The sequence below is a fragment of the Alligator mississippiensis genome, chromosome 4 (assembly GCF_030867095.1).
Source record: "Alligator mississippiensis isolate rAllMis1 chromosome 4, rAllMis1, whole genome shotgun sequence".
In the NCBI taxonomy this organism is placed as follows: Eukaryota; Metazoa; Chordata; order Crocodylia; family Alligatoridae; genus Alligator; species Alligator mississippiensis.
Window position 1 is genome coordinate 51,732,909 of NC_081827.1, and position 26,853 is coordinate 51,759,761.

The 26,853-nt window shown below is 41.3% G+C and overlaps 1 protein-coding gene across 1 annotated transcript in view; it reads left to right on the forward strand.

The window, feature by feature from the left end:
* PPP1R3A (protein phosphatase 1 regulatory subunit 3A) overlaps positions 1-26,379 on the forward strand; it is a 45,478-nt gene extending 19,099 nt beyond the window's left edge. Inside the window, exons 2-4 of the mRNA XM_006273940.4 lie at positions 19,591-19,649; positions 19,757-19,893; positions 22,099-26,379. Of these exons, the coding sequence (XP_006274002.3) occupies positions 19,591-19,649; positions 19,757-19,893; positions 22,099-24,816 (2,914 nt within the window). The 3' untranslated portion in view covers positions 24,817-26,379. The remainder of the gene's footprint in view (positions 1-19,590; positions 19,650-19,756; positions 19,894-22,098) is intronic.
* The last annotated feature ends 474 nt before the right edge of the window (positions 26,380-26,853 follow it).

The following is a 26,853-nucleotide window of genomic DNA, read 5'->3' on the forward strand; positions in this document are numbered from 1 at the left end:
CAGATGAATCCGATAGGGTAATAGCAGAGTAACAGAGAACAGAATCAACTTCATGGTTCCTGTACCTCTTGCCTTGCATAGTACAACTCCTAGATTTCTTCCTTCCTCAGACTTACCTTCACTTTTTTTCCCTATAGGTTGGTTTAACACAATTTTTCTCATTTTTATTCCTCAGTTTGTTCATTATGTTAGGACCATATAAAAATACAAAATAAGTACTCAGTGCTTTTCATGTAAACTAATTGTGTTCCGGGGAAAAAATGAGAAAACCATAGCTTGACCTTTGTATAAGGGAGATTACACTCCTGTGTATACATACTGAAGTCTCTTTGAACTTCATACATACTGTGTGCCTTTCTAATTACTGTTATAGTATATTTCCATCGGGATGTTTTATGTTTATAGGTTTTAAATGCAGTTAAATATAATTCATGGCTATTGATTTTAGGAGTCAAATGAATGATCAGATGTTTTGAAAACTGTGTTGTAACAGCACAATGGATTTTACTCAAGCATTCAAATTCTTGTTACACCATCATATACTTGACAAGATGCATGTTATAATGGGTGTAGTGAGAAATGTTTGCCATTATACTGTATTATTTTATCAATGTGTTAAATATACATTTATAGCATAACCTACATTAAATTAAATTTTACGTACTGTACACGTAGAGAGAAATTCAGTGATAGAGAACCTGGCTAATTCATCTTGTATGAATGGAATTTGATTCATTCTTCCTTCTGCTTCAATAGAGCCTAGTTTCCAAACGAGACATATTTTTATTTGTTCTGGTCGTAGCTTATTTTGACTAGAATGTATTTTCTTATCAGCTATTACCTTGTAGTCTATTCTAAATGAATTATCCATAGAGGAAGTGCTAGTTAAATAGCTTTCCACCTCCCTAGTTGCACATCAGAGAAAAATTTGGAGGGAGATGATCTCAAAGCACCTGCCAAAGTAAGATCTCATTAACTTAAGATTTTAGCATTCGCTGATTTAAGTTATCATCAGTGAAGGCATAGATATAAGGGAATGGATATATTACAGACTAGTCCTGGTTCCAAGTCCACACTGTCAACAGAAAGGTTCTCTCTGGGTGCATCTATATGTTCCTTAATGCACAGTAATTACTGTGCATTGAATTTAGTACTTGCTTAATGAAGTTCTAACTAAATGCACAGTAACTAGAGTAACTGTGCAGTAGCGTAGGGTTTTTAGTGACACTTGCTGCGCAATAGCTTAATACTACTGCACAGTAGTGTATTAGCATGCTTTTTGCCTTGCACGCTACTGTACAGTGTTATTAGGTAATTGCATTTCATGTAGATGTGCCCTCTGCCTTCAAATGGATAATACCTTATATCTGAAAAGTACTCAGTGAAAAAAGAAGAAACCTTCCATATGTAAATGTTTGTGGTCAGTGCAGATGTTTTAAGTTTTCACTAGTTATTGCAAAAATCCCAAATCAGTGCAAAATTGGTCCCAATCTTGTAGGTGACCAAATTGATAGACCCCTTTCACCCGGAGAGAGTCCAATGAAGTTAGTGGATTTCTGTTTAAGCCTATCTGGATGGAAGAAAGATCCAAGTCCAAGGCCCATCCTGACCTTAGGTAGCTCCTTAAGCCAATACAGTTACAGCATACATCACATGATCCCAGCAGTCTTCCCTGCCAAAGTGCCGGGGGACTGGACCCAGTGATCTGTAAGGTCTCTTCCAGCCCCTAACATCTATGAAACTATATTGGTGTCTGTAGTCAGTGACATACAAAGAAATGATGGAACTAACTTTGGTTCCACAGACTGCTAAGAGGTACCCACTTATAACTAGATAAATTGGGGCAGCACTTAGGATTTTTCTTTTTTAAATCACACTTGACATATTGGAAATTCTAAGCAGAGACTGTGTCCTCTCTCTGTGACAGTGGCCAAAACTTTGAAAGGAAGGTGCAAGAAAACCTGCAATAGACATATGTGAGATCCCCTGCCCATCAGAATTACTTGTCCTTGTCTCTAATAGATAATTAAAAGATTAGTGGTCAGGTCAGTACCTCCAGCACCATTTGTGATAAAGACTGATGCCAACAAGTCATTCAGATTCTATAAAATGCCTCTCTTCCAAGTCGTTATCCTTCTCCATGGCACCCAGCAGCCACTTACCACAGTGGTAGTGACAGGTCAAGTGGCTGCAGGGTGAGTGAGACTGTATCTAAACAACCCTCACTCACCCTTCTGCCACTGAGGGCCATGTCCACTGGGGCCCAGGGGCCCTTAATTCTGTGGGAGGCCATATCTCCACCTTAGACGTGCCCCAACTTTTGTGGCCTGCCAGTAGACTAGTGAGCTAGGTGGAGCAGCTTTGCAGGTCATATGTGGCCTGTGGACTGGATGTGGATCCCTGTCTTATTCTTAACCTTTCTTGTTAAATTTTGGATTGAAGAAAATATGTTCAGATATTCTTTAATATCTGAAAGAGTACAAGATCATTTTGGCTGCATTAATCTCCAGAGTTTTAAAAGTACATTTTTATTTTTCTGTACTGTATATAGTAATACATTTTAGTCTTTCCCTGTGTTCCATAAAATGAATGCTTTTTAAGTTAGAAAAATTTAAGGTAAGTGTATTAATATCACATCTTTCATTGTGATATGTGGGAGCATGTTATATAACTATCTCAACAATAGCTGACAGCTATGTATATACATAGAATCACTACAAACTATAACAACCCTACCCATTGGAGATATTAACCACTTCTGGCTCTTTGGGCTCAAGTCAAAGAAGTCTCAGCAAACAAATACTACTGGTTTCTAAATATTGGAGGTTTTCTGCCATAATGAAATGGAGAAAAAACTACCATGGAGGCAGCTTGTAGGATATTCATAAACAATTGGGAAACAGGAACAAAAGAAATAGGTCTGGAAAGAAACTCCTGGGTCATTAAGTCCAGTCCCAAGTACCTTGCCATAAAGAAATGTATGTGGCTTCAGCTTGAAACTGGTTAGGTTCTTGCTTTCTACTTATTTTATAGGAAGGTTATTTCGGAACTTGAATTGTCTCTTCATTAGAAACCTTCTAATATTCAGCCTAAATTTATTCAAAGAAAGCTTATACTTACTTGTTTTTGTGTCAACATTATTCTTTTGCTTAAGGAATTCTTTTCTTTCCTTGGCTTTCCCCCACTTGATGTGTAAATGATTTTCTGATGCTGTCCTAGGGTAGTGTTTAGCTTTCTTCATGACCTCATCATATTGATATCTCCTAGGCACCTGGTGATCCAATAACGGATCCATGTTTTTTTCCTTTTTAATTGGTAGTAACAGATTAACCTACAAATTTTAGCAGAAATTCTTGGTATTAGTTCCAAAATACAGAAGTTTTTATGTTATGCTATTCATTTTACATTATTCAAGTTCTCAAGGCCAGTCCCTTCCTGTATATTTCTATCCTACTCCACAGAGGTAATGCCAGCCAACATTGAGTGACCCACAATTTTAATTACCACATACTAGGCCTGTGTGAAGCAGCTAGTATTTGCTTCAGATTCAGCCAATTCGGGGGACAGTGATTTAATTCAGTGATTCAAATCATTGTCCTGAATTGATTCGGCTGAATCACACAGGCCTATTCCCTGCCCACTCTCCCAGCCCCAGCAATGGCTGCCCTGCCTGCCCCAGCTCCTGGTACTTTGAAAAAAAAAGCCCTGACACACCGGGGGCTGCCCAGCAGGCCCCACGGCCCCCCACCATGTGGGGGGCTCTGTACAAGCCCCCCAACCCCGCCCACTCCTCCATCCCCCCATTGCTGCCCCACCTGCCCCAGCTCTGGCCCTTTAAGAAATGCCCTCCCCCACTTGGACTCACCAGTTCCTGCCTAGCAGGGGCAATCCCTGCTGCTCCCCACTGCCAATCAATCAATTTGATCCAAATCAATCAATTGATCAAGCAATCAATTGATCCAAATCAATCAATTTGGATGTTTTTATTGTTCTCCTGATTCAATTCAGATTTGGAGATTTGGCCACCGAATCGGGCCGAATTGAATCAGCACCTGAAGCTTCACACAGCCCTACCACATACCTACCTTTTTGTGCCCAGGTCATTAATTACATTATTTAAAAAAAATATTTTTAGGAATTTCACTAATAAGATCCATCCAGCCTAGTGGTTACCTTTCCTTCATAAAATGTAAGTTTTTTAGTCAGTTCCTTATCAATCTTGTAATTTGTGTATTATTTCTTCTCCAGTTTAGTGACCAATTTCCAATGTGGTATTGGACCAAATGCTGTACTGAAGCCAGATACATTAGATTTCCACATTCCCTTTTTGGAAATACATTTTTTATTCAAAAAATGAATGTTATTTGTCTGGCATGATCTACCTTTGAGCAACATGTTTCATTTTACCCCATTTCCATTTATCTACAAGTCTTTTATTTCACCTTTTTTCCTTCTCTGGAGTTCTGAAACATCATTCTGTTGTGGTCAGACTAATGGATCTTTAGTTGTTTGGATTATTTCTTTTCATTTTCTTAAACATAGGTATGAGTCCTGCTGTTTTTTAAGAATAAAAAACCCCACATCCAACAACACAAAGTCTTTGTTACTGAATTTCAGCGTTCATGTGCCAGTTCTTTAGTAATCTGGGATACAGATTATCTGCTACCTTTGATTTGATTGTACTGTACTCTGAGTTTCCTTCTACCTCTTCAGTGCTAATTTCCATTTCTGTGACTTTGTTACCATTAGTCATTCTGTCTTTCCCCAACATTGTCTTAATTGAAAACATATTTTTTGTGTAGATTTTGAATATATAAAGATGCCCAAAACTTTAATCTTGATCTCATTGTCATTTCTTCCTTTCTTCTAATTGGTACATCTAAAGAACCTTGCTCTATTTGTTTTAATTTTAATTGAAAGGTCTAACTCAGCTTGAATTTTGACAATTCTCACATTATCCCTAGCCTATCTGACCTCCAAGACAGATTTCTTGCTGATAAAACCCTTTTTATTTCTTGTAATCTCTGTTTACTCGCTATATCTTTTTTTGAGGTGATTATTAATCCAAAAATGTCTGGGCCCTTTCCTAAAAGATTTTCTCTCTTTATATAGGAGATAAATTCCACAGAGTTCTTTCTTTTTTCTTTTTTACTTAAAGAAATGTTATGCATCCACCACATTTATATTCTGCCTTCAAGAAAGTTGAATTTAATAAATATATTTAAAATTTCTCCAAAATGTGCTTTAAAAAAAATATTGTTTAGACAGCTTATTTTTATTTATCCTTCTATGTATTTACAGCCAAATCAGCTCATAGTCACCCAACTAAAGGAGATTTTTCTACTACCAACTCTTCCTTAATGTACTTACTATTACTTAAACCTAAGACAAAAATATCAATAATTCTTACTGATTCTGAGAGGTCTATAAGCATCTTTTAGAGTCGTTCCCTAAAGTAATAAAAGGACTCTATTTAATCCAAATTATCCATTATTATTTTTTTAGTGTCTCATATCTTAAGTATATGAGACTACACTATCACTTTTTCCACATTTCTGTATTTCCCAAACAGCAAATATTCTTCAGTACCCATGTTCCAATCATAACTTCTGTTACATCCTGGTTCTTGTTAGACTCCTGACTCCATGTGGGGCCCAACGACTAGGGAGATGATGATCCAATCACTCATGGGTCCTGTTAGTCATTAGCCAGAGCAGATAGGGAGCAAATGCTACTTGCACACACTGCTTGCAACAGCTTTATTTAGAATGGGGACAGCTTCGGGTGAGCTCCCTCACAGACACCCAGTCTATGAACATGGGGAGCTGCCCTGAACAATAGATTTTTAACACATTTATACACTTTGGTTTATATTCATTAACATTCACTTCACTTCTGTCTCTCCTTCTGTTGCACCTATTTCTTCTCCCATCTCAAGCTCTGCCTCTGTTTACTGTTTGCTTCATTAGCATGGAATTGCCTATACAAGCCTTTTTGCTATGAGTGCATGTCTAAGGCCATGAACTCCCTTCTTTTGGTCAATGGGTGGATTCTGGAGGTTTCTATACCAATCACCATTTACCCTTTTGCATATGTTCATCTCGGTTACGTGTTATCTTTCACATTCCAATGTGTTTTTCTGTCCCATGTTGTACCATCCCCACCCTTTTTGGGCCCCTGTATCTTATCTTGTTCCTCACTGTAGCTGGTTCACAGCACAGACTTATTTGCTGCTTTTTCCAGAAAAAAGGTTAGCACAATTAAGATGGTTACTTAACATAAGCAAAATCTTCTATATAAAAGCTATATATCTCACAACAATACTATTATATGGTTAAAACTACTTGCCTAAGCGTACACAAGGTTGCTTTTAATATATATCATTCTGCCTTTTGGTCAGCAGCTTTGCTGAGACATGGATTAAAGCCTTGTTCCAGCTGCAGGTTCAAAGCTCCCCAAAAATCCACATAGTATTACCCTAAAAGTTTTGTTCTCTTTAATATTCATTTTCGAACCTGCAACAGTAGTTCTAGCTCCTCTGTCCCTGTTTTGTGTATTTGGTTTAGTGACAGGTCTGTCAATTCTTTTTAGTAAGGAGTACTCGGTCATATAGACCTGCCTCTTCCTGGTGTTGATTTGAAACTTAGACTCTCCACTTCGTTTTGCTTCTTTCTGTAGATCATTCTGTGCTCTCTTGCAACCTCTTAAACATAGTTTCCATTCTTCCCGAGTGCTGGGCCCTGACATCTGTATCTTTTACTGTGGGTTAAGATAGGTCCATATCTATAGGTCACACATTTATGTCTCTTTCCGGTCTTATAGTTTGGCAAATTTGTAGATTTTGCATTGTCTGTATGGCTTCATTTTTCCTCTCCTCCTTTACATCTTCAAATGCCCACGTCAACTCTATTATCATCTCCAGCTGCATCTGTAGTCTTCAGATCTTCTTTCACAATTTTTTGTGGTGACACAATGAATAAATAGCTTCTATGAGTATACATTAAAGATAATGTACATACCACAACTTTGGTATCCAGCCATCTTTGCTTTCTCCCAAATTTTCTGATTCAGTAGACATCATCACTTTTTCTTTTGACTCCTTGACCTTAAGTGAAAAAGAGAGAACAGAAGGATTTATCATTTAGACAGTGCTAAAGTCTCTCATCAGCAATTAAAAAAAACAGATTATCAAGATGAAACCCATTGAAATTCATAGATCTGCATGTCAGTTTTTTACCTCCACTTGCCATGAAGTTGTAGCTTTGTTGCTTAGGGTATAGATTATCCCCCCCTCTCTACTTCCAGGAGAGGGAACTCATCTATTCTGTGGGGAAAGGTAGAGTGGGAGAATGCTTGTTCTGCATCATCACACCATTCTTCCTATGCCCTACAAAACCTTTTCCCTATGCCCTGTGCCCCACAAAAGCGTATTGGAATTTTTAAGATAAGCAGGGTAGGAGGAGGAAGTCCAGGGAACCGGTTACTCTGCTTTATACTTATGCTACTTGGTGCAGCAGCCAAAGAGAATAAGCCAATGGTACACTGTCTCTTGAAGTTGTCAAGTTCTTTGTAACAGGGGGCTTTCTTGAGGCTGGTCTGCCATTGGCCTGCCCACCTGTTTCTGGGCCAACCATCTGCCTCCTCATCTGGCACGCCTTGTCATTTATTAATTGGTTCTAGTAAGGCGGGAGGCTGCCCATTCTTGCCGCGATGCCGGGGGCAGAATCTGTGGCTCTGTTCCTCTTCTACATTGCAGCCCAAGCCTTGCAGGTGGCATCCAGGTGACATAATGCTCCTGGCCTACAGCCAGACCAAGCTTAACCCTCGTTGCCAGGCCTCAGACACACACATTCATACTGCCCTCCTCTCACTAGGGCCTCTCATGCTCCACCCCCTCTCACAGGGTCTCTTTCATGCATCAGCAACTTGCACTGTCTTGCTTCCTCTCAGAGTGGACTCCTTTGGCCACAGGTTTTACCTAGCACACACCTTAGGTGGCAGATCTTTTGGGGCTCTCCTGTGCCCCTCACCGGGGTAGTGGCCAGCCAATTACCTGATGGGGGCCAAGCTTGCCCTGGTTCCTCCCAGGGCAACTCTATACACACTCACACACACATACTGGGCTCCCAGCCCTCTGGTTTCCCCCTCACTAAGACTCCACATCTCTACCCCTTCCCTGGGGCCATGGTGGTCATAGTCATGCCTGGCCCCAACTGCTACTCACAGTGATTTGATGGCTAGGGGTTATTGAGGTACCCTGACCCTCCTTGCACCAGGGTGGTAACTGGTCTGGTATTTTCCTGGAGGCTCCCGTGCCACTGGGAGCCCCACCAGGCCACCCGCTCCTGGCAGGGTGCAGCTTTAGGTCATGCCCAGGACCAGGAGCCTCCAAACCATCCCCTTAAGCTCCTGCTCTTACCTCCAAGATGTTTCATACAGCTTTCAGTCAGGCAATGTTTCTGCCTGGCCTGCCAGCAGCAAACTGCTCTGTTTATATAGATGGCCAGAATTCTAAAATGGCCACCATAATCAAGCACCTGTCAGCTGTTTGGCTTAGCCCTTAAAGTGGCAGGCACTAAAAGTGCCCTGCCACACTCTTAAAAGAAACTAGGCAGGGATTAGAGGAGAATAGTGGATTATCTTTATGGAGAGATATCCCTTTATGTGAATGCTTCTGCTTTCACATGGTTGAAGATCTTGCCCCCATAGCTCCCTTACATCTGTGAAGTTGGACTGCAAAGACACCCTTTCCTTCATGCTTTCCCAAGGGGGAAGGAAAATCTCATGGCCTGAGGTCAATATCAGAATACAGGTTCTTACTTAAAAAGGATAAAGATGTATGTTTTAAAAGTGAACAGAGGCTTTGTTCCTGAGCAGGTACATTTAGATTCCTGTGAGATTGCTAATATATATCAAAAGCAGCCTCTTTATCGCAGTATTTATTTATATAGTCCCAAGAGTGAGCTAGGCACTTTATGGATGAGAATAAATGAAATGTTGTAAACCAACCAGTTTACAGTCAATATAGACAACATACACAGAGTGGAAGGGTTGATATAGAAAGCAATGTCTTGCTGGTTAGTGGAAATTTTCTCCTAGGTTGTTTTTTCTTGTTCCCTGCAAATCTATTCAGATTTTTTTCCCTAGTTACAAAATTCTGATAGTCACCACTTTGAGATGTTAAGCTGATCCTGTTAGAAGCTTCCTGCTAAGAATCTCAACATCACCTGTAGTATACATTCTTCCAAACTTTGAGAAACCTTGTATGGCAGACACAGAGTTGCAACTCATGATGTATTGGGGCCCAGGTGTAAATAGTCCAGTCCAACAGTCAAAATCACAATCCAAAGTTGATATCCAGGATAACTAAGAGTTAAAAACCAGAGGTAGGGACCAGGATGATAGGCAGGAGTCAGAAAGTGAAGGTCAGTCTATATACTATACGAGGCCAGAGGCCCTCCAAAGAAGACACACACCAAGACAAAACAAAATCTCCAGAACAAGGAGAAACATTAAGCCATTTGCTGTGGCTCTTCTGTGAGACCCTTAAACAAATGAATTGCTTCTTGCTTCCTGTGAGGTGAGAGCCAATCACAACCCAAGGTATGACAGTTAAACAGGTCATGGGCCCATGTAAATGAATCATCCTACCTACACAGGAGGGCAAATCATTACAAAATGGGACACCAGAAAAATGAAGAATAGCAGAATACACTTTAGTCTACAGAGGAGCTTGTTAGCTGGGGATCAGGTGGCCATGTTTAACAGACTTGATTTTCTGGATGCCTAGGTTTAACAATTGTTTGCAACTTATAGTCCTTATTGTTGAATAAGGCTTTATCATCCTTCTCTGAGTGGTATAGGCAAATATTGTGCCCCAATTGTACAATCATGGAAAATTGTCCTTCAGAAAAAATCATCTAGTGCTTTCCTATACGGTCTTTAACCACTAGATACCATAACTCTCCAAAGGCAGGATTAATGACTACCTGCATTTCATTGCTTCCTAGGAAACAGTTATGCAAGTCCCTGCTAACGTGCCACTTCTCCCCCTATACCTTGAAGCTAGCAGACTTCGATTTCTACAAGTTGTTTCTTCAGCATAAGTAGTCAAAGACTGTTTTGGGATACTGAGGATATGACTTCTGATGATGCTTTATGACTGGCAGCAAAGCTGAGGTGGTCAGGTCTCCTGCTGGGGATGAAGTATTGTCAGCAGTCGAAGTTAGAACATCTCCCCTGAATGACACAAACTCTGCCAGCAGGACTACATCCACACTGGTGGTTCTATTGACAAGTTATGTTGGCTACATAGCCAAAGAGGTTCTGCAGGCTGAACTTTGTCATGCAGACAAGGCCTAAGTACACAGCAAATTGCAGTGCTGTGCTGAACTAGCTCTGAATGAACTAGCTTAGGTACAAAAGACAAATATCCATATTAACATGGTATGTGTCCGAGCTAACAAGCCCTACTGAAAACCTTGTTTAGGGCTCTGTTAGGCATCTTTAAACAATAATTTTGGATTGAATAAACAACATTGCATGGTGCTGTGGAAACATATCCTAAAGGGACAGTATTCAAGTCTGATGGTTCATTTTTTTCCAGGGCTGTTTTTAAAGCCTAGAAATTATAAGCAAGCAAACAGGCAAAATTTCAAAAAATGTTAGCCATGCAAATTCAGCACTTAAAGACGGGGGAATATCAACATTCAGGTTTAAGTAAGTGCCTGATTTAGCAGTAATTCTTTTTTCCTAAATACATCTCCTTTATATAACACATACTGGGCCAAAACAGGTCTAGTGATTCTAGCATATGAGCAATAGTGAGAATACCTTAGTTCATTCCTTAATTTTGATGCAGGCATGTGTCTCTGGGGCTGTGCCTACATGTGTACTTTACTGCAGAGTAAAGCATCACTGTCTACATGTGCGATGGTATTAGGCCACAGTAAACTAACTAATACCACTGTAAGTGTTCATTAGTACCATCTGGGACAGTTCTATCTTATGGCAGAGTAATTAGCTGTGATTAACACATGTAGGCATTGACTGAGGGTTAATATTGCTTCTGGTCAGTCCAGCCAGCAGGGGGCCAGACATGCCTGCCTGCCACCTAGCCACATGGCTCTGCACTTTCAGCACCCTTGTGCCCAGCCAGTCCTTCTTTCCTCCGGATGCTACCACCTGGAGCTTGGGGCAGAGCAGGGTAGGAGTGACAGTGGCATAAATTGCTCTACCCCATCTCAAACTGCTGCTGTCCTGGGTGCACATGCAGATGCTGCACCCAGGAGCAGTCTACTCTGACTCAAACTGCTCCAGATTTATTGTTTCAAATTAATGGCACATGTAGGCACACCCTGGATGAACTATTTAAGTCCTGTTGCTCAGCTCCAGTTTCACTTTTATGTGAACATATACATAGAGACGCAAACACACATGCAGATTCCTACAATTTGTGGATGCATAGGTTACCACATGACATTAAATGATTTAATCTCCTTTACATAGGCTGGTGCTAGTACTTACCCTCTCAAAAACATTTATCTCAATGTATGTTGAGTTTGTGCAGAGGTTCATTTGCAAGCACAATATTCAAATTGCAATTTGCAGGTGTTTCAACCAACACAGTGTGTTTGTGTGTGTAATTATGCACATACATAAGTGGAGGCTCAGTAGAGGACCAGCTAAAAATGTAGTCTTTACATTTTTGGAACCTACTTGCTCATTTCAGAGGTGTGTTGCTAAGTTAATAATTTTTTTCTTAAAGCTGTAATAACTTCTTATATCAAAGCTCAAAGAATAATATAGCCAATACTAGCAAAAAGCCCATCAAGAATGACCGGGGGCAAGGGGGTGGGCAGGGATGAAGGCCCACATCTGGCCCCACCCCCCTCCAGCTCCGGCCCCATTCACCTCCCCTGCACCCTCCTGCCACTCTGGGTCCAGCCCCACTCTACACACCCCTGTTGTCATTCCGGGTCCGGCTCCGCTCCACCTTTCACCACTTCAGGTCTGGCCCCACTCAACCCTTCCCCCCCTTACTGCTCTGGGTCCAGCCCCACTCCACCCCCCAGCTGCTCTGGTTCTGACCCTACTCTACCCTCCCAATCCACATCTGCCTCTCTCCCTCCCTGCCTGCCGCCTCCCCCTTCCTGCTGGCTGTTTCTCCCTCCCCTCCCACTACTGTGATCTCCCCTTTGCCCTCAGGCAGGGAGGATTGGGTGGCTGGGGTGTGTTCACTGCTGACACAAACTTCCCCTGCAACTTGAGCACATGCAGCCAGTCACCTCCCATCCTCTCAGCAGCACGTGCGCAGTTGCCTAAAAGTGTTACAGACAGACAGATATACACACAGACAGACAGACTAAGCCTTTTATTATATTACAATAAATTACCCACACATTTAATGAGATTAGGCTTTAGGTGCATTGGTGGCAGGTTCTAAGTTAGCAGACTTAGTAAAATACAATGTAGCATGAAAAGTCAGGGATCCATGCCTTGTGGTTATGTTATTATCATTATTTATTATCAGTATTATAGCAGCGACCAGAAACTCCACTCATGGATCAGGTCCTCACTGTGCTACCTTTTACACAACCATGTAACAAGAATATACAGCTAGAATCAATAACAGATTTAGGCAGCTAAAACCTAAAGCTGGACTTGGGTATAACTGAGGTATCTAGATCCTGAAAACCTCTGCTCAGCTGCTGCCTAAGCTCATAAGTCACCTTTCTATTTGACCTTAACCTGCCATGGATGTCTAGAGTTCTGCATCTCTACATTCCACAACTGTCTCTAAAGAGACTAGCTCATGTATAAGGCCTATCAATATCCAGCAACTAGGGCCCAGATTCTATTCTATTCTATTTGGTGTGCATGTGGACTTAGTCGCCTAAGTGTGATTCTCTTTGATCTTGCTTGGCTCCCTAAAAAACAGTTAATGTAAAAGGTGTGGGAGTATTTTCTTCCTTCCCTCACTGCTTTTTATGACTCAACCTTAAGGGTCAGATGTGTGTTAAAAAGCAGATGTATTAAATGGATTTTCTTGACTTGAGCAGGGTAGAATAGAATTACATTTAGGCAACTAAATCCACATAGGTGCCCAATAGGTGGAGTAGAATTTGGTCTGAGTATCCCTCCATGTTACTTTTTTAAGAGGCCCAATCTAGTAAGCAAGTACTGAGCATGTCTCCCACTTAACAAAAGAATCACATCTCTAGGGTTCAATTTTTATACAATAGATTAGTGGTAAGAACACCTACCGAGGAAATGGGAGAATGAGTTTTGGTGGCTTTCCTCAGCCTCTTTCTCAGCTCCACAGAGAAGGTCATAACCAGGTTACACATTAGGTCTGTGGGATGTGAGGTGGAGACTCAAGTCCTCTAACTGAATCTATGCCACTGTACTGCAGAGAATCCAAGATTCACTGGCCAGAGGGAGGTAGCATGACTGTCTAGTTCACTTAACAGTTCAATGGGCCTCTGCTTATTTTTCACCTGGAGAAAGAAAGAATGAGAAACCCTGTATTTTACATTAAATAGTAAAGGGAGCAGGGGCCAGAACTCGGAATTCCCTTTTCTAGGTATCTTAACAGCAGGCTAGAATGCCACCTTGACCTTTTCTCTCTCTGAATTCCTTTATTGTCAACCTGGGAGGTGAGAGAGGAGTTTGATCTTCTCAGACCTTTAATCCAGGTCCCCCACATTCTGGCTGACTGCTCAAACTATTATATAAATAAAGGGCACCACTGCCTCATACTCCAATACCTCTTTTTAAACTAAATGGGGGAGCACTGCTTGCTCAGTTCTTTCAATAAATGGTGGTAGAAGCTTACCCTTAGGGCTCTGCATCTCAATTGGGTACATATACCTGACACATGTCATCAGTCAGGCCTGTAAGCTACATAGAAAAGTGAGGTTTAAGAGACACTTCTTTTATGCCTTAACTGCTAGCTGTGAATTGCTCCTTGCTCAGTGTACTGGCTGTTCCAGATTCCATTATGACAATTGCTCTGTAAGGAATCTAGGGGACCAGGTGCATACATCTAATATTTTACTGGGTGTAGGCCATAATCCCCCTGCAAAGTGCTCACTTGTCAAGGTTTATGAAAGATGCAGAAAAAGGTGGATGAAACAGACATGCAAGTGGGTGGAAGGAAAGATGGAAGGAGGAGAAAGATAATGTGATACTAAGATGAACTTTCAAATAATAAAAATAATGACTAACATTATTTAAATATTAATCAGTAAGATTTACTTTGTGGCAAACCACAGATCCTCTACAGAACAAGGACAGGCTCTGATTGCTTTGCTCTGGATGAATTTTATCTTACTCCATGAATAGTCCTGTTAATTTGCAGAATAAAGTACAACTCAGGGGGCCCCTCTACACATGCAATTACGGTGCCTGAATAAACTGTGGATCTTATCGCTCTGGAGTTAATTGCTCCTGGGCACGCTATTTGAGCATTCGCCTGGGAGCAATTAACTTTGGAGCAATAAGCTTGCAGTTTATTCAGGCGCAACACGTGGAGCCTGGGCGGTGCAGCCCCAGCTGGCAGGAGGGCCCAGGGGTCAGACTGCCAGCCCAGGGCTGCTCCCCTGGGTTCAAGGTGCTGTGGAGGCACTGGCTAGGGCACAAGAAAGTTTTAGTGTGGGGCTAGCTGGCAGGCAGCCTCCACATTGAAGCATTCGCATGCCCCAGCCAGCCAGGGCAGTAAACATCTCAGTGTCTACATATGTGCTGCTGTGGAGTATTTTACTCTGCAGCAGGATAGTACTTGTATTTACTCCCGCCTAATAGGGGTGTACATGTAGATGCTGAGACATTTACTGCACAGCTAATTAGTGAACTGCACAGTAAATGTCTTGTGTAGACATGTCCTCTGTGAAGAGGATCTGCAGTATCTGATTTTCTGGTTATGTGTACACTGCATATTAAAGTGAATTAATTTAGACATTGGAAGGAGTCTAGCAGCACAGAAATATCTTCATGGGCTAATTAACTTAAGAAGCCTCTATGAGTGCGTCCACACATGCAAGCATGTGTGCTTGCAGCAGCTCAAAAAGAAGTGGTGAAAATCTGAGCTGGGTCTTTTTGTCTCAGCCATGCACTTTGTTGTGGAGCAAATTGTGCCACTTGGGGCAAAATAACCCTGCCTGGCTCCTCTCAGATCTGCAGTCAAGGGGAACTAGAGCCCAGGGCCAGTACCTGTGCTGTACCCAGCAGTACAAAAAGCTGCCCTGGCAAGTAGCTCAGGGCTACTAGCTCTCAGGAGCTTCTGAGGCCCAGCCAATTGGTACCTGGGGACACTACCCCTTGTGCCAGCTGGACTGCTGAAGCAGCCCTGAGAGTTCCCTGCACCCTGTACCCACTGCAGCAGTCTAGCAGTGGGGGCTGCTGCCTGGCTGTGACCTGCTGTGCACCTGCCAGGCCCGGATGGGGGCTGCACAGCCAGTACAGGCATCTGCCCCTCTGGACCAGCTGCCAGTGGACTGTGGTTGCAGGGTTGGCCTCTGTGTGGCACTACTGTCATGTGTGCCCCCTGCCTAGCCGTCTGGGCAGCTATTGCCCAGAAGATATTCCGGTTGTGGTGGCCTGTTTTGAACTGCCAAAGCATGTCCTCCTGGCCTCATCTGGCCAGGAGGTCAGCCACAGAGAGATGGGCTCAAGGTGCCAGCTCTGAGCAGGTAGGAATTCTAGTGTTCCCTATTGGAAAACTGAAAAATCCCTGATAAAAAAAAATCCCGAAGTCACTCTGTAAAATACCCCCAAATCCATGTTCCTCCACAAGTAAAATAAAAGACCACTATAAAGAGAGAAAGAGAGTGAGACAGAGACAGTGATCAGTTGGGCAATGTTTTATTGATATATCTACAGTGTTAAAGCAATGTGGAAGCCTATCAGTGTCTCTATCATAATTATAAAGTGAACTCTAAATACATATATTCATGAAACATGAATATATATTTTGCTGCCCTCCCACAGGGGCTATGGCCCCCACACAGGGGTTGTAGCCCCCCAACAGAGGCTACAGCCCCACACAGGGGTTATAGCCCCCAACACAGGGGTTACAGCCCCCAACAAGGGCCAAATGGCCCCCACAGGGGCTACTGCCTCCCCCACAAGGCCCACCCCAGCCATCTGATTGCTGCCCCACCTGGCCCCATCCCCTGCCAGCTGCTGCAGCCCCCCCCAATTGCTACCCCACTCAGCCCCACCCCACACTCCCTCAGACCCCCCAGTGGCTGCCCCACCCAGCCCCACCCTGCAATTGCACCCCCAGACCTCCATGGCTACCCCTTCAACCCCACTTTAAAAAGAGAAAAAAAGAGAAAAAAGCCTCTACTTACCCCAGGAGCAGGAGCTGGGGGGGCTCTGGGGCCTCCTGGCAGAGCCTTCCTGGGCAGCACAGGGCAACAGAGGACAGGAGGCCCCAAGCTGGGGCCACTGGGGCTGTCCCTCTGCCCCGTGCTGTATGGGCAGGGCCCCAGTGACCCAGATGGCAGCTGGACTGCTGGTAAATGCTGGAGGGGTTGTTTTTTTTTCAACTGTTGGGATGCTGGGGTTGGGGGGGCAGGGATCAGGGGCCTTGGGGGTCTGGGGGGGGGGCTGGGCAGGACAGGGATTGTGGGGATGGGGCCAGGCAGGAAAGTGATCAGGGGGATCGGGGGGGGGCAGGGAGGGGGTGGGGCAGGGATTGGAGGGCTAGGGGAGTGGGCAGGGCCACCGAGGTCCCCCTCATAGTCCTTCCCCTCCTCCAGCCCCCCAACCCCTTATAGCACTGGAGCCCTGGTGCTGAAGCAGCTGCCTGCCCTGCATGGGCAGCCCGTGTGTTTCAGCACCAGGGTGAGGGGCCAACTACAGAGATGCTCTGGCAGCCAGAGCATCTCTGTGGAGGGCCTAGCCTCTGGTTACCTCGCTTTTTTAAGCTTCATTTTTTTTTTAGACCCCTGGATATCCAGGGGTCTAATTTTCTCCCCACACTGCAAGTTTGCAGCTCAGGGAACATTTTTTCATTCCTGCACATGCCTCTTGCCCTGTCTCAAAGGGGTTTGAGATGGAGCAAGAGGCATGTGCACACTTGTCTGGATGCACCCCATGTATCTACAGAACATTGCAGTAGGCAAACCATAGCTGAGCAGGGGCCATGAACTTGACAGGATTAAAAAATGACTTGATACTTTATGAGTATCAAGAATACCCAGAGCTATGGTAATTCATGATAAAACTAAATTGTGAAAGGGATATTAAACCTCATTTTTCAGGGATGAGCTTAGCTGCTAAAACTCAGGATGAGATCTGATGAGGAAAGGCAGATTACTTTACATCATCCTTCTGCAGGGTTGGGATGCATCTGGGGTTGGCCACGCTCAGAGGTAGGACACTGGACTAAATGGATCTCATGTCTGATCCAGCCTGGCAGTCCCCAAGTTCCTAAAGGAAGGAATGCTTTGTTTTTAAATGTGTGGTGACAGTATATGTCTAGATTCTCTTGACAATGTATAAATTTAGCATTCTACTTCTGAATGAAGGGTATTTTTTGTTGACCAAATTAATGTTACATCAGCCTAACTGAATGAGGTTTGAATAAAAAGAAGCAGGAAAAGAATGATAGATTAATTGATTCATATCATATTCATATTCATATTAGGGAGGAAAAATGTCCGGCATACCTACAGCCTAGGGAATGACCTGCTGGGTGGCACGGAAGTGGAAAGGGACCTTGGAGTCCTAGTGGACTCCAAGATGAACATGAGTCGGCAGTGTGACAAAGCCATCAGAAAAGCCAATGGCACTTTATCGTGCATCAGCAGATGCATGACGAATAGATCCAAGGAGGTGATACTTCCCCTCTATCGGGTGCTGGTCAGACCACAGTTGGAGTATTGCGTGCAATTCTGGGCGCCGCTATTCAAAAGGGATGCGGATAACCTGGAGAGAGTCCAGAGAAGGGCCACTCGTATGATTAAGGGCTTGCAGACCAAGCACTACGAGGAGAGATTAGAGAACCTGGACCTTTTCAGCCTCCGCAAGAGAAGGTTGAGAGGTGACCTTGTGGCTGCCTATAAGTTCATCACGGGGGCACAGAAGGGAATTGGTGAGGATTTATTCACCAAGGCGCCCCCAGGGGTTACAAGAAATAATGGCCACAAGCTAGCAGAGAGCAGATTTAGATTGGACATTAGGAAGAACTTCTTCACAGTTCGAGTGGCCAAGGTCTGGAAGGGGAGGTGGTGCTCTCCCCTACTCTGGGGGTCTTCAAGAGGAGGTTGGATAGGCATCTAGCTGGGATCATCTAGACCCAGCACTCTTTCCTGCTTATGCAGGGGGTCAGACTCGATGATCTATTGAGGTCCCTTCCAACCCTAACATCTATGAATCTATGAATCTATGAATATATTGTAAGGGGCTGGAAGGGACCTTGGAAGATTATTTGGTCCAGCCCCCTGCACAAGCAGGAAAGACAACTGGGGTCAGGTGATCCCAGCAATGTCCAGTCTCCTCTTGAAGATTTCCAGGGTAGGTGATTGCACCACCTCTGGAGGAAGCTTATTCCACAATCTGGACACCCTAGTTGTGAAGTAGTTTTTCCTAATGTTGAGCCTGAAAAGGTCTTCCAGGAGTTTGTGACCATTACTCCTATTTTTCCCCAAAGCTGTCCTGGTGAACAGTTGTTCACTGAGCCCTTGATGTACACCTCTGATGTAGCGTTAAGCTACATTAGTAGTTGAAAACTGGAAAGCAGTTTAATCTAGTACCACTAGTAGTCTGGCAGATCACAAACTTTTTAAGACCAACACAAATGTTTTCTCTTCATGGGGTTGGAGTCCTTGATTGATATAAAATATATTTTTATGTTTTTAAAAATCATTACTATTTTATTTACCAAGGGTAAATTCTGATCAGGACCTGAACATTAGTTCCATCTAAACCTCCACCTCCAACTAAGGTGTGGAGGTGTGGAGGTTTATAGGTGTGAAAGACACCCAGTGCCCTTCCTTAGGTAGTCACATGGCAGGTTTAAGTCTCTTATCTTTAAGGATCCTGTTCCATTTGAAATCAATGAGAAAAATTCCATTGACTGAATGGCAGCAGGATTAGATCCTACAGTACAGGAACAGCTTAGTCTTAGGTACTTCAGTGCAGCAAGATTTCTTTGTTTATTGCAGTTTACAGACATGTCTTATGCTGTCTGCTTACCTGAAAATATTTTAACAGTAAAAACAACTTCAACAGATTTACAGCCAAAACCCTGGTGAACCCCAAATGATACTCCCTTATTTTTCACCCATCTAATCATCCTTATGCAGTTTTCCCAGCAAATGCCTGAGAGCACATCAACTTCACAGTATGATCTGAAAGTCAACACATTATTTAATACTTCTTTCCTTAACCAAGAGTTAATGCTACATCATTAACAATATTTTATACAATTGTTATCTATAGAGTTATGTTTCTTCAGAATTGCAAAAAACATGAAATATTTTGCATAATTACTTTAGCTATTTTTAGGTTTGGATGTAAAAAGATTTGGAACAATAATTGTTGCAGAATAACACATGACGTTTCTTTTTCATTTAACAGCAAAGAAGAAATATTGGCAACATCTGATGATGACATATGGAATAATTCAAGGACTTCAGGTACAACACCCAATTTAATTAGTTCTTCCTTACTGCACATGTTAATTAAAAATAGATAATGAAATAAACAATCCAAGTATTCAAATATATTTTTGTTAACTCTTCAGGTGCAAATATCCCAGAAATTGTTTATTCGCAAGAGGAGGACAAAGACATAGAACCAATTAACAAAAATGTAAAAGATACAAGTGTGAAATACGATGAAGGTGATAATGAAGATAATGAAAAAGAATTAGAGTTGCTGGTAAGTGTTACAATTACATCTTCCATACTAGATCATATAAATCCATTTATGCTTCAAAGCCAGTGAAATGTCCCCTTTTAAACTGAGCTGGCTGATGTACTAATTTACAAATGTAAAACCTTGTTCTGAATTTTCATTGCATCTCCATCTGAATCAACAACAGAAGGTACTTTGATTTTAGTATACTGCATTAATTTCTTGTGGTCTCAAATTAATGACATCTCTCTCCTACTTCGTTAGCAGGGTCTGTCTTTAAATTACAGTTTGGAAGAATTAGAAGAGTAACATTTGAAAAGATCTCTCTTCCTAGTGTCTGCTGAAGAGTATATACTTAACATAAACATTTTATATTTGGTAAAATTCCTATATTAATGGTGTTGCTAGGATCTTGCATTTCTTACAGGTTAACAGTGTAACCCACCACATAAACAAAATGCCAATTTCCATAATTTTAATAGGACAAATTATATAGTTATCACAGTAGACTTTTCTATATCTGTATTTAGTATTAATTTGTTATAATATATTTCACACTCAATGAACACTTAAATTACTTTTTTTTTCCTTTGGTTTGGCTTGCATTTTTCAGCATGGAGAAAGAAATGGCAATAAATGAGACATATACATCAATTTATTATTCTTGGTGCTGGTTCTGAGCTTATATCATTTGGTTACATAGATTCATAATCATAGATTATAATGGCTATCACCTGTGAAAGTGTGAATGCTGAATCAGACAAGAAAGGAAGATGAGTGCCCCTCTGTCTTTTTGATAAGGAAAAAGAGAATGACTTCCTCACACTTAAATATGAAATTTTCTTAGCTCTAAGTTGCAGAAAATTCAAAGTTGTCACCTATAGTGGGACCTCTCACCACCTGAAAGTCAACATCTCCATATTTTTTAAAGATTGAACATGCATTTTAAAAGGGCCATAAAAATCACATACTTTTCTCAATTTGCCCTGCTACAATGAGCTGGATCAAATATAACGATTTGTTTATAAATTACAGGGATTGCCTGTACAATAAATGAATGGGGGGAGATGTAATTTAGATGTTAATTTGCACTCTGCACTCTTTAATGAATTAAACAATGAAGGTTTATAATAGATGGAAATACAACCAAATCTTTGAAACCCACAGGCATTGGCTCACAAGACAGCTGTGCAGTTGACAAGTAACATGAGCCTTATGTGAGAAGAAGGGGAAATCGTAAGATTTGCATATAATTATTGAGATCATGCAAATGTCAGTTATGAGGAGGGAAAAAAAACACAGGCATCTCACTGTTAAATCCTGACAGTTGGCATCACCGAAGAGCTCAAATACATTTGAGCACCAGTTGGCAGAGGGTCATTAAAACAGAATTTGCAGAGACATTAGCTCCCTCACTTTTCTTTGAGTGACGTTTTACTATTAATAGTTTGCAGAGGCTTTGCAGAAAACATATTAATAAGAGAAACTGTAATGGGGTATCTACAGCAAGTGTAAATGTAAAAAGGGGTGCCCAAGAAACTATCCTCTAATTGATCAGCATGGAGCTATCATTGTGAGTATCCTAAAGTGAGAAGAGAGCGCAATGACAAGCAGGCATAGTTGAATAATACAATATGATATTTGGGAGCTAGGAAGGAGAGTGATTAGTTTCTAGCCTTTTACTTCACTAATCTCATTTCCAATTTATGCCTTACTATATTGTCTAAAAACATTCTGGTTTGAAGGCTGTAAAAGGTCCCAAAGAGAAATGAAGCAAAGATAATCCTTACAGTATTTGTGTGCAAATGTGTCTTTGTTTTACTGGACAATATTGTATGTTACCAGGCTTTGATATACTGTATCAATTCTCTCACTTACAAAAAACCCAAAAAACTAGAACTGAATGTGCAGTGAATGAATTAACCTCCCATTTAGAGCATGGTCTCTTTAGATTTCATTTGTATAAAATGCACTTGCAGCTTACTGAACTCATGAATAAAAAGAGAGTTCTTAATTCTGTTTTATTTCATGCTCCTTTCAGTGTCACTATAAAGCTCATTACATGTTAAAAAATACATACAATGCAAATTTTGCAAACGGTTCAGAACATGTTTCCATCAAAGCTTTGTTACTGAAAACAAAACTTTCCATAACGACATCCTGCCTTATTCATTTAGCATATTTTTATAAAGCTTTTTTTGATCATTTTTTTCTATTCTGTTGTTTCAGCTAAATCAGCACTTCCCAGGAGCTAGAAGTACTTCTTCCAGAGATGAAAGGAATTTATACACAACAGAGCCAGTTAATTTTCCAAATGAAGCCCAAGGACTGGAGAATAAGCTAACCCTTATTGAAACCAACACCGACTTGCTTAGGCAGCCTGTGCCTATCAGTTCCTCCTCAGAAAATATTTTACAAGAGTTAGAAGAATTACATGATAACAAAAAGTATTCTATAGGATATAATTATAGTCAGCCATCAGCACAGGAACTTACTGCAGGCTCTGTAAACATTAGTGAGCAGGCTTTGGAATGCACTGATACCGCCACCCTTTTATCGCAGGAATATTTGCCTGGAACAAAGCAAAATGAGACTATCGGTACTCCTGATATTGTATCAAGCAGACAAGAAATGAGCTATGTGGATGTTTCAAAAGGTGAAACAGATAGCGCCTCAGGAAGTAAGATGAGGGAGAGATTATTCATCAGTGAAGATGATGCTTATATCTATAAAGAGACCTATGAAACAAGAACAGAAGCAACTTCTGCAGAGCATGATAAACCAATGCAATTAAGTGCAGGTGCAACAGAAACACTGGATGACAATGCTAATCCAGCTGTAGAGCAACACATGGTACAGATGTTTTCCCAAACTCTAGATTCATTGTTGGCAGACACTGATAAAAGTGAAGGAAAAGTCAATATGACTGAAAGCAAAGACCAGGTGCATGTAAGAACAGATTTATATGATGACATTTTTGCACATTCTGAAACACAAGCCACAGAGTTGCTATCAACTTTGGACAACAAACATGAAGACAATCCTTCAAAAGCGGATGACCAGATTTGTTCCCATATAGCTGATAAAAGGAAGGCTGCAGGCTCTTGTGAAGTCACAGAGCTTACATGGGCAAGAGATAGAGGACATTCAGGCAACAAAAGTAGAAGAAAAGAAATCTCAAGCTATGTGGAAGAAAAGCAAAGGGAGGAGGGATATAGTGAATTAAGTGATGACTTCAGGAGAATAGACAGTGGATATCCAGATGCCACTCAATGTAGAGTGACTATTATTCCCACAAGTGCTATGTCATTAAACCCAGATGATGTGTCCAATACAAGGGAAAATGGTCATAAAGTTGTTGATGAAAGACTGTATAGTCAATGTTATTTTCCAACAAATAGCAATGTTTTGGAGACAGATCCCTGTCAACCTAAATCTGTGAGTATCCTTTCAGAGGATAAGAACAGAGTGGTACCTGAAAATCAAAGTGGAAGTGTTTCAGAAAGGCAACTGGTAGAAAAAGAGTGTGATGCAAATAGATCAGAACATATTAAAGAACAAAGAGATGGTAAAATTACGTGGGGAATGTGGGATAATTCTGGGTGTGCAAATGTTACTCCCAGAGAAGAATTGTTTACCTGCCATGAAACGGTGGGATTTGAAAAGTCTTCTGTATCTGAGCATGATATTATACAGGAAGCAGAAGCAAGTACAGCTTTTATAATTAAAACAACATCAGAAAGTGCTCCAGAAAAAATGTCTGCTAGTGAAAAAGCAGTAATTGCTAAGCTACCTCAAGAGACTGCACTAAGTGACAGGCCCACAGAGGAAAAGGAAACAGCGTTTGATACACATGAAGGGAGAAATGATGGTTCACATTATACTCTTTGTCAACGCAACACAGTGGGTGTATTATATGACACTGAATTTGAAAAGAAATCAGTTTTAGATATTTATAATGCACGCGAACATGAAACACTGCAAGGAGAAGCGATGTCTGTATGCAATATCAGAGAAAGACTTGCCAAAGCAGAACATGACATTGGAAATATTTCACCTGCAGAGAAAACATTATGGGCTTCTGCTACAGAAGAAGAGAGTTTGGAACAGGATTTACATTCAGAGGAGTCATCTAAATCCCCCACAAATCCCCAGCTGTCTTTGTACAGTAAGGAGATTGAAGAGCTTCAAAAGGAGGAAAGCATTTTTGAAACACATTCCCATTTGGGTGCTAAAAATGAAACCGAAATGCCACCTTCTGATACAAATATCATATCTAGTTACCGTTACAAAAACTCTTCAGTGACATCTTCTGAAGAGTCTATTAAGATAATTGCTGCTGAAGCAGAAAATACAGGGCATCCAAATACAGACTCTGCATTCAAACCACTTCCCAATGTTTCTGCTGAATCAGGATATGATTTCAATCCCACAAGTGAAATGACACATATTAATAAAACTCTCTCTCCTGAAGTTGAACACAAAGAAGCTCTTCAGAGTTCAGATCTGTTGACTTCTAGCAATGGAAGAGAAAAGAATATAGGCCACTGTTTCCATCAAACAGAGTTCAGACAAGATAAGTCATTAGGGCCGATGATTTTAATTAGTGAGCCTATTGAAGAAGTTGAAGAGAGAGCCTCTCAATCTGAAGGTTTAATAACTGAGGGAAAAATATTAAACTGGCACGATGGCTCCCAGCATGGAAGGCAGCTCGTTTCTGATTCTGCTGATATTTCTGACCAGAAAAATGAAGCACATAGTTTATCTAGTGAGTCTCTAGTTTTAAAGCGTATCAGTCACAGAATCTTCTTTTTTCTTTTCTTTGTTGTATTTGTTGTAACACTCTGTCATTATGATTTAACGATTTGTTTTGCACTCTATCTGTTTTCCTTGTACTGGCTATACTGGGCTGGAGGAAGACGCAAGGAGTCTGTAAAGAAGGAGTAACATCAAGGTTCATTGTCTAAAATTGTTTCCTGTACTTAAAATTTAAGGTTAATACTCCTCAGCCCCTCAAAAGCATTTTAACTGTTAGATGGGAATATTCAATGTCAAAACCACAGCAAGTTTCTTCTTGAAGCACCTTTTTAAAAAACAATGCATATGAAGCTCATGCCTTCGTATAAGTAATTATTCTATATAGGACCATTATATTTGGATCATTAATGCCTATATGAATATGAGATCTGAAGCACACCACGTTAAAATTAAGTACAGCTGCTGCTTCTTACCAGGCTATGAGGATGCAATGCTTCATATCTCTTCAACACTTAAAAACACCATTTTGTTCCTTTTTTTTTTTTGTAGTAAAGCTTACATTTTTTTCTGAACATTTTTCTAAGGTTTTGTATAGTAGTTAACACAGAGAATGGCATTATGGTATTTGAATACTGACACTGCAACTGATAATCTATTTTGAGAGATGAAAACTGTTTGTAGACTAAATAGTTCTTTCAAATTTTTATTTCATTGTTTTGAGGTAGTGCAATAATAATCATCATTATTGACAAATGTCAAGCTTTGACTCCAGTAACATTATGTAACTTTGGCAGGCTAGTTGACCTGCTTCCATACCACAAGGTGTAAGAGACTGAAGGATACACCTGTGAGCCCATTATCACTCACTTCCACAAACGTTCATAGCTGGGTTGTTTTCAAGTGATGTTTATATATTTGCAAATGATGACTAGAGAATTTCATTGGATTTCAGATATTCATATCTACGAAGCACGGAATAAAAAAGGATTTGAATGCTTTGATTGTGTTCAGAACTGGCTACACTGCCTTTTATATAAAGGTTTTTAACTAGGTCTTATTATTCAACAGCAGAAAAGCCTAAAAGGAAAACATGGGGCATGATCCCAGCATTCAATAAATTGGTTTTGTGCTGCAGATTAGCCCTAAGTCTACCCTGATGAGACAGATGGGAGAATTCCACTATAAGGGGCATGCTGTGGAGTTCACTGGCTCTAAGCCACTCTTGTCCAGTTTAGCAGCAATCCACCAGTATGTCACAAAAGGAAAGGAGCATCTGGAGCATGCTGCACTCTTACAATTTGGACCCCAGAAAAGTTCAGTGAAAAGGGGACACTGCAGCCAAGCATAATGTAACATCCCCCCTGAGACTACACTATGTTACTGGAGTCCCAGAGACTGAGAAAGGAGAAGAGTGGCTCTGAGCACTCCTCTGTCTTTCACCTCTGCACAGCTGAGGACAGGGCCGTGGTGAAATTATATAGTGGCTGTAAAAGATATAGGTGCAATATATGAATAAGCTAGATAATCAAAATGACATGACCATTATTTGCTTAGCACTGAAGCAGATTTTAGCAGGTGGCTAAAGACTGTTTACATAATTCAGGATGTTGAAAGACCCTGCTACAGGAGTGACCCTAACACTCCTGTTCTCCAAAAGGGCAAAAATGCAGCATCATGTAAATGATGCATTCTGTGGGGTGGAGATATACGTGAAAACCTACTTCTGGCTAGATGCATGGACTGTTTTGGACAGTAATCTGGGTTGGTGATATTAGTGGTATCTAGAGTGATATCCACTTTGTGTGGCTGGCAGAAAAAGGTTGTCACACTTGCCCAGAATCTCAATGGTATTTAGGTGATCAAATCCCATTGAAATAATTGGAATAAATCCAATAAAGGATTTAGTTGCCTAACTCATATTTTGTGATGTAAAAACCCCTCTGAGCTGCCACCTACCCCTGAAGGCACCTAAAATCCATAGACATCGTACTCTCTGACCCTAAAATTTCCCAGGTATTCAGAGCTGTACCTCTTTGCCTAACCAGAATTGCATCAGTCTGCAGAATTCATGTCTAGTTCATGTGTAAACCCCATTGGGATGCAGAAAGTAGGCATTCACCCACTTAAGTAACTGAGGGGCCCAATCTCGTGTGTGTTCTCAGAGTACAGGTAATACACATCTGTTAGGATTGTGCTTCTCACAAATATGGACATGGCTGTCTTCTA